General features: G+C 38.5%; 1 protein-coding gene across 4 annotated transcripts in view; it reads left to right on the top strand.

Moving 5' to 3' along the window:
• The window catches only part of LOC135993877 (core histone macro-H2A.1), a 47160-nt gene that overhangs the window by 19330 nt on the left and 14278 nt on the right, over positions 1-13552 (top strand). For 2 of the 4 annotated variants that reach the window (XM_065644035.1, XM_065644037.1), the window contains exons 3-5: positions 2576-2682; positions 4152-4349; positions 6977-7087. In XM_065644035.1, coding sequence (XP_065500107.1) covers positions 2576-2682; positions 4152-4349; positions 6977-7087 — 416 coding nt within the window. The remainder of the gene's footprint in view (positions 1-2575; positions 2683-4151; positions 4350-6976; positions 7088-13552) is intronic. The other 2 variants (XM_065644036.1, XM_065644039.1) reach the window with 1 other exon arrangement.

The following is a 13552-nucleotide window of genomic DNA, read 5'->3' on the forward strand; positions in this document are numbered from 1 at the left end:
CAGACAAGATCCCATCCAGATCCAGAAAGTCTTCATTTCTACCATTTGTTGGGCTTGGATTGGGTTTGTCTCTGTCAGTGCTAAATCACAAAAAAAAAAAAAAAAAAAAAAAAAAAAAAGTTGCCTATATTGGCTTCAGCTTGAATACGTCCTGATTTTCTGTTTTTAAATAGGGGAGAGTCCCCCTTTGACCGGACTTGCGTGCATAGCTGTGTTTGGCTGTTCTCTGTGCTGCGGGTCTCTCTGCGTGCATGAGCAATGCTTGGTTATTATTGGAGAGCTGAGAAGGCCAGAAGAAAAATTCCTCTCTCCATGCTCTCCTCTCTCCCTCTCCCCAAGCTCCTCTTTTGTGGTCCCCAACACCAGTGCAAAGCGTTCTGTTCCAGCAAAGGAAGCGGGGTACCTCAACTTCCCTAAAGGACCATTAGAAAACTGTAATTTCAAAATGAGTTTCCTGTCCAAGGAAGAGGGCTTAGCACTTACAAGAACAGTTCTCCACTGTACGAGGCAGACATTTTAGTTTTATGAGGAACAAATAAAACATTCCTCTGCGCTTTACAGGCATAACACTTTCTTAGACTCTTTAGTTACAAAACGACCTGTCTGCATAGTTATGCTGATCGGTTGCAGAGAATAACACGGACCGACTGTTTCGTGGTGCCTGATACAGTAAAGAAGCAGAGGTGGGGGAAGCAGAGGCAAACCAAAAAGTTGTGTGCTGTTTGTGGCAGATCCTTCCCGTGCTTTTTAGCCAGTGTTAAAGTCTGAGATACAGCCAAGACAATTACTGATCTAGAGAGGTGGAGATGCTGGAGTTATTACAGTGACACAGAATCTCGCTGAGGTCAGTGGGGATGCGTGGGGTGTAACCGAGAGCACAGCTTCTCCATTGGAAGGTGGTAACATGTCTTCTGTCACGACAGGCGGCTGTATGCAGTGCTGAATGCAAGCTAAAGCTCCCCTGTGTGAGCTGTGGCTTTTGAGAAGTACATGAAAAGGATTATGCCAGGTTAATTCAGTTCTTTGGAGGTGTGGAAGGTATAGTCAGGTTGACCTTACCCCACTAATCCTGCTTGAAAAATAAATTAAAGCAATTGTTGTCAGCGTGAAATGCTGAGTTACTTTTGGGGGCTTAGACTTAATATTCTATCTTGTATAATAAAGTTAATTGTGCACTTTGAAGAATGCAAAAAGAGTGAAAGCCTACCAAAATCCTTCATGAAGTTTAGCTGTAGAACATCCAGAAGCAGCTGTAAGTTTTCCAGTAGGTGTCATAACTAGGTTATTATGGAACTTCCAATGAAAAATAATTGGGGAATCATGCTAAATTCAGCCTAATGAAAAGCCATAGTCTGTGCTATGTACTATTACCTAAGATTTACTATGTGTTATGGTAAAGGCATGTGGTCATGTGGGCTTTGATTTTAGTCTTTTTCATTTCCAGATTAATGTCTTAATTCAGTTCTATTTACCTCTAAAGCAAGCTTATAGGAGAGCTTTCATGGTATAGCCAGTTGTTAAATGCGAAATCAATCATCTCATACCCTATTCAATGTTAAATTTTAATATAATAGTGTGTAATAGATGTAAAAAAGACACTTTCATTTTCTTTTTTCTCCAAACGTTACCAGATTTGCAAAAGGAAATTTACCAAAAGCAATAGTGAAACACAGTCTGTACAGAGGGAGATGAAAGGTTATGTGTAATGGAGACAGCAATAGCACATTATTGTGAAGTCAGATAAACATGTCATTTTTAAAAATTGTTCCCCAGACTTTCTTGTAATTAATTGCATTCTCTGCCTAAGGCTTGTCGAGTTGAAGACAGATGAGTTAGCAGGTAATGCTGTAGCCTTTCACTTCATAGATCTTTGCAGGGGAGCAAGTTAATCTTTCCTGATTCCAATAAAAGTCATTTTATGCACAGCTGCTAAATGTGTTTTGTCAGGACTGGAAATTTCTTTTAAGGAGATAATTTACTGGGAGCAAACAAACATGATTCATCAATTACTTTTTCTGGACAGAAACTTCTCAGATAGAGGAAAAAAAATCATTAAGTCAGTGTAGCAGTGGAGTTTGTAGTTTTAGTGTCCTAACTTGGATGTGTGCTAACATGTTTCCATAATGTTAAAAATTACAAACTGAGATAATGTATTTTCCACTAACAAAAAAATAGAATCAATGCAAGCCAGAACTCATATTTATGACAGGTTTGGGAAAAAAACCTGTAGTATTTGTACATCTAGTACTCTGTCACCTGATAGGAGAGGGATCCGAGGAGATAAACACAGTAGCCCTAACAAGAACACTGAAAAGTCAAGAATCTAGAGGGACTGTTTTAAAAGGACAAAAAAGTGAATCTAGTTTAGACTACAGGACTTCAAGTGTGCACTCGCCCATCGGTGATTAGATATATAAAATGAAATTATAATATTAAGGTTAGATGTCTATTGAGGGTATCCTACAGTAGTTAGGAATAACATGATATAATTCAGATATTTGCATGGATGCTAAATAACACATTCATTTTTCTTAATGATCACAATGTAATTAAAAGGGACTTACTTTTTCCCCAGCGGAAATTCTTGAATTGGCCGGAAATGCAGCAAGGGACAACAAGAAGGGTCGAGTCACTCCTAGACACATCCTATTGGCTGTAGCAAATGATGAAGAATTAAATCAGGTAAGAAAAAACTCCACTGTGTGAGGGCCAGGATTTCCTTTAGGGCTTTTAAAATTGTCTTTCCATATAGCTGAATTGTAACTCAAGACCTCTGCTTATTGAGTAGCCCACCAGGAAGCAGCTCATTCACTCACTAGCACACTGCCTGTGTAACAAACTGCAGCACTCAGCTTAATTATGTATTTCAGGACTCTTAAAATGTGTAAAAATGCAATGGAGATGTTCTCGCTATTACATCCACTTCTGTTAGAGCAGGACATTTTCATAGACTCTACAGAGACATGGAGAAAATCTGGTAGATGCTTGTTTGTTTTTGTTTTCCCCCTTATGCAGCTTAGGACTCTGTGGGACCTATCGTGTTCCCATTGAAGTCTGTCAGTTGTGACCACAGAATTAAGAGCTCTGGAACTCTTGCAAGTCTGTGTCCTTTGCAGATTTCAAGATGCCTGTAACTCAGCCAAAAAAAAATTTGGGCATTATTATTACAGTGCTGTGGTGTCAGCCAGGGACACTGGCTAGGATTAATGTCCCTTTGTGTGAGGTGTTGTAAAAACACGTCTGAAAAGATATTTTTTCCAAACCTACATATCGTGATGGAGCAGGAAAGAAGGAAATAATATCCCCAAACCAACCTCCTCCTGACTTTGTCTGAAATTTGATACTTTCCATTCATCATCCCTTTGTAAGCTTGGAGCCTCACTGAGTTGTGGCTGGGGAGCAGTAAACACGAATCAGAAGGTGGGAGTACCTGAGGGACTTCGATGTCACCTTTTGTATCCTCCTGAATAGTGAATTAGTCCCGGTTAGGTGTATAAAAAAATGGGTTAAAGTGGTTTTAAATACAGAACATGATATATTTCACCTCTGCTTTTAAAGGCTTGAATGAACTGCACACTTTTGAATATTGATCTGCTTTTCTTCAACTACATAAAGATTTTTTTGGAGAAAGACTTCCAGGTATAGAGATTTGTATAAATGTTACCCTCCATTTGAAGTTTCTTTTTCTCATTAAAAAAAATCTGTTTTAAAAATCCACTTTCAAGAAGATTCAGCAATTGGGACAGATATTGGGTTCTCCACAGCGTGGTACCCATTGCAGTCCCATCCCTTGGACTTTGGATCCCGTCCCTGCTGCAGACCGCCCTGCAGAACCCTCATGTCTGGGCCTGGGGCTGTTCTGAGCTGAGTAATGGTCTGGATTGCATGGCCTCACAGAAACTCATCTGGTGTGAGCCCAAGAGGTACTGACACTAACAAGTATATGTGCGAGAATACCTGTTCCCTTTATAGTTAAAATTTAGTACATGATCAGCTGCATTTCATACATTTCATGGCTCTCTTCTTCAAGGATAATGTGTTGCGAAAAACACAAGAACCAGTTAAAATATACAAAGTTTGTAGTAACTGCCGTTTTCTATTTATTGGTGAGTGAATGCTGAAAATTGTTATCTACAACTTTTTTTTATTAGCTATTGAAAGGGGTCACCATAGCCAGTGGTGGAGTGTTACCCAATATTCACCCAGAGCTGTTGGCAAAGAAGCGGGGATCAAAAGGAAAACTGGAAGCCATCATCACTCCACCTCCAGCAAAGAAGGCCAAGTCTCCATCACAGAAAAAAACTGTATCAAAGAAAACAGGTGGCAAGAAAGGAGCGAGGAAATCCAAGGTAGAGTCACCTGTTTGTTGTAAACCCAACGAGCTTGCCTGTTAGCTGTGGGGAGCATCACACAGGGTTGACTTTCCGTTCCGTGTGTTGTTGCCAACAGGGATTTCAGGAGCAGTGTAAGGAAATGCTGAAGGAGGGCTGCCCTCTGCCCAGCACGGGTGGAAGGCTGAAAACTGTCAGGTCCGCAGGACAGGCAGGCAAGCTGGAAATACTCTGTTCTTTGTACAAAACAGGTGTTAGGTGGGCACAGGCTGGAGTCACCAAGAGGCAGAAGAAGCGAGTGTATGGGGGCTGTACTGGTCGTGCCGCCCTGGTGAGCAAGCAAGACCTTGCGTAGCAACTGCAGGACTAGCTTCGCTCTGGTGCCTGCATTGGGCTGGGCAGAGTAAACTCGCTGGGACTTTGTTTGTGTGTTGAGATGTGTCTGCCAGAAACAGGGAATCTGGGTATTTTTTTCAAAAGCAATGTCACACTAAAGCAACATTTTGCAATTGTAAATATCGGCAAAAAACAACAGCTCAAGTCTCTTGTGTTATTATGTCCTTAGCCACCAGCAGGTCAGATCCTTGTTTTCAAGTGTCATGTTTTTCTGTTTGGTGTTGGGTTTGTTTGTTTTGGTTTGGGTTTTGTGTGTGTGTGTGTTTTGGTTTATTTGTTTGGTTTTTTGTTGTGGTGGTGTCGTTTGTTTGTTTTTTAATTTGGTTTGTTCCAACTTAGTAAAAGATTCCTCTTAGTTGACTTGATGAAATCCAAAGAGGGTGAAATATTTCAGTAGGGTGCATTTCTGCTAGAGCAGGTAGCTGAGTCTCTTGCAATGTCAGAGAAACTGTGTTATGGCTACACAAAATTGCTTTGGCTAAGCTAAGACCCACAAATGTCCCCCTCTGTTTTTAATATGTTATAGATGAGAATCCTCCATGTTTAGACTTGTATTTTGTTTTGGTTTTAATTCCTAGCAATTAATTAAACTTGAAATGAAGTGTGGAGGTGAGGGGAAGAACAAGAGGACCAGAACATGTTTTTTCTTGTATTAGGAAACTAAGAATAACTTTTTTTTTAAGCTGAAGTGAACATTCGTTTACTCGTTCTTTTAGTTTCAGTTTGTAGGAGTAGGGAATCTTTCTAATGTGTATGTGTTTAGCCAAGGATTTTTTTTGCAGAACAACTACAGTCAAGCAGTAAGCTATGAAATTACAGAAAAAAATAACATGAATTGCATGTGAAATGGACAGTGCATGTGAAAAGTTGCCTTTCCTGTCAAACAAAGCTTCTGTATTCATCATGTATGTCTCTGTTATTGTTTACTTGGTCACCCTTCTGATTGTTTCACTTTTTTGTTTTTTGAACTGTTGAATTTAGTTTTGTCTTTTAGAGCACCTAATAGCTGACATTTCAAGTGCAGTACCTCTAATAAACATGCACTAATAATTTACCTAAATCTGGATTTTTTTCCCCCTACTTGATTACAAAAGCAGGAAGTCTGTTGTGGGGCTCTGTTTTTCTTCCACACAATAAACTGTATTGTCTGCTTACTATTGGTATTTGACTAACAGTAAACTCCTGGGAAATTGAAATTGGACCCATGAAAATCTAACTTTCAAAACATTTGTGTAAAGTAAAGCATGGTTACAGCTTCTACAAGCACCAATATACCCTTGCATCAAAGTCATTTTAGTTGCTGAGCCACAGATTTAGTTTATATACTTTGGAAAAGGAGACTAGGAGAACAGTGGCTTGCTTAATATTCCAGGTGTGCTTTTTAGCTTCAGCATATGTATTGCTGAGGCACCAAATATTTATATTAAATCATAAGTAGTAATTTTATGGAAAATATAAAATGATTTTTGTCACAAACTGAGTTTATAAACGCAGCAGTCAATTCACTGTCTTCATGAAACATCCTTTTCAACATGTTCCTAGTTCTCATTTTTATTCAGTAAATCTATTCATTCTTGAAATCTGTCATTTTATTTCAGTAATACAGTTGGAAAAAGGAATAGTGGTTGAGAGGAGCTTCCTCTCCCCCTACAGTTTTACTGGCGATGAAGGTGATCATGTTAAACACGACAGAGAAAATCGTTCAGCCCATTTTCTAGTACTAGGCAGGTAGAAGGTAGATGTATTCTTCTGACGCTGGCTCTAAGGATGGCCAGAATTCAAAGCAGTATTTCTAAAAATCAGTTTCTGAAATCTGGGAGCACCGCTCTTCACAGAGAGAGAAAGTTTGCCCTCTAACAAGTCAGTTTTTACCTTAAAATTAATGTCCGCCCACATGTATAAATAGATACATCATCTTTTTCCACAAAAGCCATTAGAAAGCTGTTAAAAGTCTGGGGGTGTTTACATGTTTTCCTGCAACGTTTAAGAGAACTGTCATCTGAATTGTGCACTGTCCTAGGCAAGAAAAGGCTTATGTAGATGTGCAGACGTTGAGGTCATTTTTCCTATTGGTTCCTTCAGCTGAAATCAGTCACCTTAGTTAGACTGAAGGATAAAATCCAAACCCCAGTGTTTGTACTGGCATTTTATTGCCTGGTAAGCATTTATGGCATGTCATATATCTTAGTGTTGTTAAATGGCGTTTTTCTCTCGGTCTTGAGTTAACTAATTAACTGTATTTTTGGAAGAAGAAGCAGGGAGAAGTGAGCAAATCAGCCAGTGCTGACAGCACAACAGAGGGAACTCCTGCAGATGGTTTCACAGTCCTGTCCACCAAAAGTCTGTTTCTGGGCCAGAAGGTATGCTCCTGCGTTTTTATAAATGGATACCTATTTTTCAGCGCTACTTAGGGAATACCCCCTCCCACCACCCCACTTTCCCCAGAACATCTAGGTACAATGGACATTTCCCCACTGAGCACTTGAGGAGATGTATCATATTAGTTTTTGAACAAAGAAATTCTCTGAAACCACTTTTGGAACATTTTAAAAATGTATAAATGAGACTTCATATGGCTACATAATTAAATACTTAAAGAGAAGGAAAGCCTGTGTGCTTGTAATCTATCTCACTTTATTCATAAAAGGCATAATTGTTACAGCTCAGCTTCTGCCAAAGATGACATTATTCTAAGACTAAAATGTCTTTTTTCCAATGGGCAGCCCATTTCACTGCTGATGTAAATGATTTACAGGTTTTTATCAAAAACTATTTTAGACATTTGCTCGTAATAATGGTTTTATGCTTTGTTCTGCTTTGTTATTTACAAAAGTTAATGCTGTGTAATAATGAATGATGCTTTTATGAAAAGCTAGAAGTCAACAATCCTTTTTTCCCTGTGAATATGCTTTGGGACATGGGGTGGTTTAATACAAATACATATCTGATTAAAGAGAGGATCCATTTAAAGAGACAATTCATTAAATTAATTCGGTCTTTTATCTTGAAACCTGCCTTTAGTTCGTGATACAAAATTTTGTTAAGTAAAACTGCATCTTTCTTCCATCATTCAGTAATCAGATCATTGTGTTGTAAGTCATAAAAGATGAGCCATTGTCCATTGTGGGATGTGTCTCCTCTGATTCATTTTTATGTCATACTGAGGTGGTTCTCCATTTATCCTTCCACAGTTTGTTTGCACGAGAGTAACATTATTTTTTGCAAGATATGTGATTTTCCACCTTTAATTTTACAGCTAGGGTTAGATTGCTCATTTGGTAGGGTTTTTTTGTTATTTGACTACTACTAAGGGGGGTCGTTTTGAATGTATTTTTTTAAAACATTTGAATGACTAAATTAGAACCCAAAATTTATAAACCATTTCAAGAAAGCAAGTAACATCAGCCTTCTGGACCTGATCTTGAGCCCCTTTTTAGTTACTACAAGAAACCTGTAGTAAGACCTGGCATTGCGTTCCAGCAAGACTGACCCAGCAAATAAACAGGGCTTTGATCTTGGGCTTAGTGGAAGAGAATCGTGAACTCCAGGACTGCTTTAAGCTGTGGTGAGCAAAGCCAGAGTCTGTTGTAGAGCTTTCCAGTGAGTACCTTGTACTGGGAAATGGACTTTCTGGCTTTCTCATTTGCTTGGAGTGCAGCCCCTGACTGATTATTACTGATATATGACATGTTTGTCCCCGTGCTGGGTCGTGGTCATTTAGTGCATGAGAGGGGCCAGGTGTCAGCCTTTAGTTGTAACACAGTACACATAATTAAAAGAAAAATGAAAACCCATTTGTCTCCTGTGAGGGAACACTCCAATTGAAATGGATTGATTACTGAGGTGCAGAGAATGCATAGGTGCTGTTGAGATGTCTCTAGCACAGGTTATATTTTGCTTTTGATTCCCTGTGAGAAACTGTCTTCAGAGGCAGTAAATGGTTAGTGTAAAAATCTAAGCAAAGTAGGCTATGTCTAACGAATATAGGAGTTTTCCATATCCTATTATTTGTGACTTGAAATTCTTACCTTGTTTGAGCTGATAAATAATATATTAATGTCTTTGTTCTGATTTACCCCCAAAATAGCACATTTAGACCAACCTAAATTCTTTCTCGTTAAGACTGAAAATGTGGAAAGCATAAAATACAAAAAAACCTTCGTGCTGTAGCGATCAAAGAGATTATACTTAGCATAAAAACAACAACAAAAAACCCCCTATTATGCTGGTCTATTCCTAGAAATATTTTCAAAACATGCATTTTCAAAATTATCAAAATAATGTTTAGTTTCTTGGAATAAAAAGGCAAAGATAAATCTTTCAATCTTGGGATCGGTGGGAGTTGGAGCCTTGCTCTCTCCTACATGTGAGGTGTGTTTTGCATGGGCCAAGAGGCTCCTGGGTGTCTGCTGCTCCGTGCAGGTTTAGCAGGCTGCAGTCGCATTGATAGCAGTGGTTGTTAATTATTTAAGTGACACATGGAAGTCTCAAATAATTGCTATTTATTTTGGAAATTTAAAAATTAAATATAACAATTATCTATAAAAACACTAGTAGCTTTGAAGTGGCTAAATGCTTCTGCTGAGCCATTTCTACATGCAATTGCTGTTTAAAAAGATAATATTGGTTTTAAAGTATTTATCTAAGTATGATACTTAACAGAAAAAAATCTGCTTTGTTATAGTTGTCTTAAATTAGTGCCATGCGGTATTCATAAACATAAAGAACTAAGAATTTTCTTCAACAGTGATTCTGCACAGTAGTGTTGCAGTTCGATTCCTTAGATTCGTGCATGTTGATTTTTTTCCAAAGCCTGTGAGGGCAGAAGGTGTTTGCCTGTTTGCAGCAGGACCCATCTGCTGTTCAGCACATCCTCACTGTCCTTAAACAGCATTTTCAGGGAAGGAAAAGTCTCTTGGGCAGGGAGGACGGGGAGTTTAGGTGGTTTAGCTGGAGGCCTGGAAACCATGACTCCTGCCTTCTGATTTTGGTGGATTCAGAGATACTGTAAATGACCTTTTCTTTCTCTGTTGCCTTCCCCATTTGCAAAATGGAGATACAGTTACACTCTTCACATGGATGGAAGGAAAACTTAATATGTAAAAACATTTTGAGCTTTTCCATTTGAAAAGCAAAAATATTTGTATTAATCACAGTTATTTGATTTTTCTTGAATTTGTACATACGGATTTTCAGTATAATTTCATGCTCTGTGTGTTCTTAATAAACCACTGTGCAAACACAAAAACCTGAAGCGGAAAAACCCAAACAACTGCTATCTTTCAAACCTTCCGTGACATCCTTGAACACCTTTACATGATGTCTCTTTGGTCTGCAAAACCGCTATCTGCTAGAACAGGAAATAATTTACTAGATGCAGAGAAGGAAGAAAATAAATCCTGTTCTCAGTATCACGTCACTTATGAGTATTTAATGGGAGAATTTTTTTCTTGGCTCCATGTTTGCAGAAGGGAAAGGGAAGGGCTTTATTTGCAAGAACAGCTTTTCATCCTTCTCATATCCTCAGATTTATCTACTGAAGACGCAAATGAGAATGTTGCAAATCTGGGTATTGTTCAGTTTTTAAAAAATACTGTTATTGCATTTAATCTTCAAGTAACTGCTGACAGTCAGCTAGAAATTCTCAGAGGTCAGGAAACGGCAAAGAACCCTTCAGTTATTCCTGTGGAAATGTGTTAGTGCTACTCTAATTAACTCTTAAACAATGTAAATAATTGCACATCCCACAAGTGACATCCCAAAGAAAACATGGTATTCTGCACGTTGTTTTTCCTGAGACAATTATGGAGTAGATGGCCTTGAGGTCTTACAACTCTGCCTTTGAAGTGGCGTTAGGATTTAGACTTTCAGAGCGAACTCAGCTTGTTGTCTGCAACAAGCATCCTCAGTTTTCTGTATGAAACTCATACCAGAAAAAGTTACAAGGTTTCAAAGGTAATTTTGTCTGAAACAAGAAATGCAAGGTTTGGTTCAGAAAATATTCATGGACCTCCTAAGTGCCATCTGCACTTTATCTAACTCACGTGTAACATAAATATTACCTGAGGTTATGTCCATTCTTTGCACATGTATTTGTACGTTGTGCCTATTTTTTTTTTTAAGTGTCCCGTTAGGGGATCACTTCTTCCATCTAATACATGTTTCGTAATATTGGGTAGTAAAATTAAGCAATTATTCATTGGAGAATTTAATTCTATGGGAAAACATCTTTTTTTAAAAAAATTGTTTTCGGCAATCAGATAGCTAACAGTGCAGTGAACAGTACATGCAAAATTTAGCAAAATAATACTTAGCTGCCAACATATGCTGTCAGTAAGGGGCAGCTTTTTAAGCATTTTGTTGCTGTTAAAACTTTAATTATCAGCTGGCTGGTATGTAAATCCCATATATGAGTAGGCACAGAGATAGATTAAAGATCTGAAACCAAAATGGTCTCTAGCCAGTAGATCTGAGGCAAAAAGTTGTAGAACACAGAATTAGGGATCAAAAAGAGTCACCTATGAAATGAACAAAATACGCTTAGGAACATGCAAAAATCTCCACAAAACAGTCTTTTGGTGTGTGCATGTGTTTTGTTGTTGTGTTTATTTCAAAATTCATGAAGTTTCTTTAACATTTTGGTTTTATTTTATTTGACTTTTTTTTTTTTAAACAGCAGTTGCTTGTAGTCAAACTCAAGACTCAAACTCAAGTATGAATAACTTGCCACGTGTGAAGTATTAAAAGATTCTAAGCTATTTGGAAAGCAAGCTTTCTTAGATTTTATTACAAATTCCCGAACAGACCTGTACCTAAACCAGGGCTGAATTACACTCATTTTTAGCCAAAATCATCCTGTTTTGAGGGAACATAGTTTACTCAAGCAACATATGCAAATTATATGAAAATGCAAGCTTTTAAAAAGAGAAAGAAGGTCAGTTAATGTAATCACATGAATGGAATGGAAATATTTTTTTCATAAAACTAAGTATATGGATGTTGGCCTCCTTAAATGACCCATTCACTTGTATTGGTTACGTGAATTGGCTCACATTCCCTATTAATAAACTCACATGCACAAGGAGAAGATTTGAAGTGTTAAGTTTACAGAATGTGGATTACAAACGAAGAGGCAAAATTCAGTTATTGATGAGATTCATTGCCATGCCTGAATGTAGGTGTTATGCTTCATAGGTTGAACCCAGCAGGCTTTGGCTTAGAAAGCAAGCCTGGCTTAACTGCGGCTGGCTTCAGGACTTGCATAAATCAATGAGAACTTTCTCTTTCATAGTTGATTTCTATATTGCCTAATCAGCTACTGAAACGATCATTTTAAATGCATGCTGTTGATATAAGTATAATTTATGATATAGATAACAAATTTCCATGCATGAAAGTGCATGTTTTGCACTTTAAAGTGTTTTAAGTTTTGGTGGAAGTAAACTTGGTACATGTGAAATCAGACTCCTGAGGCTGAGGACGAAGCAGCGTCACACACCCTGGTTATGAGCTTCCTCTCCTACCTGTCAGCTGCCGTTTTAACTTTTGCCAAGTTCAGCATTCTCATCAAACTGCCTTAAATGATGGAGTTGTTTCTGTGCCGTGGGTCACGTACTATGATGAGACACCCGAACTGTCAGTAGTGAGCAAACTGTGCTGTTGCTTTATCCCTCTAAGTACTTCCAAAAAACATCCTCACTAGTATGATACAGTAGGATCAGTTTGTTACCATTGCTGGTCTGATTTTTTTCATCAACTTATTTCATATACTAGTTTGTAAGGCTTGCTCAAAATGTATTGCTAGAAGTTGAAATCTGCACTTTCTCATATTTCATTAATTATTTTTATACTTTAAAGAACATGTGCAGATTTGAGGTTAATCTTTAGATATCTGCGCTAACTGCTTCACCTTACTGTATGCCCGTGAGAAATCCTTCTGCTTCTGTAATGATTCAGGCAGCAATTGAGAAGCATGCTTTAAATACATGGGTGCTAATGAGAGGAGTTAATCATAGCATCATTTTGGTTGCAAGAGACCTTCAAGATCATTGAGTCCAACCATAGCCTAACTCTGGCACTAGACCATGTCCCTAAGACCTTATCTCTGCGTCTTTTAAACCCCTCCAGGGATGGTGACTCCACCACTGCCCTGGGCAGCCTGTTCCAATGCCCGACAACCCTTTCCATGAAGAAATTTTTCCTAATATCCAATCTGAACCTCCCTTGGTGCAACTTGAGGGCATTTCCTGTCATCCTATCACTTGGTACTCAGAAGAAGAGACCAACACCCTCTGTGCTCCAACCTCCTTTCAGGCAGTTGTAGAGAGCAAAAAGGTCTCCCCTCAGCCTTATTGGGCATTAATGGGCATTAATGGGTGGGGTTAAAATCTCTATTTTCATAAATTACAAAAGGAAGTAAAGCAAATAAAAACTAGAAGCAATCAGTACATAATAGTGCCTGCTTACCGTATGTCACCAGCCGTTCCCAAAGGCAGCAGAATTGTACAAATGAAAACTGAAGTGACTGCGATATAGAAAACAGTGACCACTAATAACAAAAGAAAAAGAAACATCCTTTTGTTAGGATGGAGGAATCCCTGGAGACAGGTGTGTGCTTCCTCCCAGATAGGCTTCTGTTTGCTGGCATAAAGAAGGAGGAGCAGCACCTTTTATCCAGTAGCAGTGCTGAACGGTCATGGCACATTCCTGTAATTGATGCTTAAGAAATTATTGGGGTGTGCTTCATCTATACGGTGAGGAGAAACAAATGTCAAAATAGAGCTTATTAGTAGGTACATTCATATCCTCCCAGTGTGAACAGTGTT

The sequence above is a fragment of the Caloenas nicobarica genome, chromosome 13, assembly GCF_036013445.1.
Source record: "Caloenas nicobarica isolate bCalNic1 chromosome 13, bCalNic1.hap1, whole genome shotgun sequence".
NCBI lineage: Eukaryota > Metazoa > Chordata > Aves > Columbiformes > Columbidae > Caloenas > Caloenas nicobarica.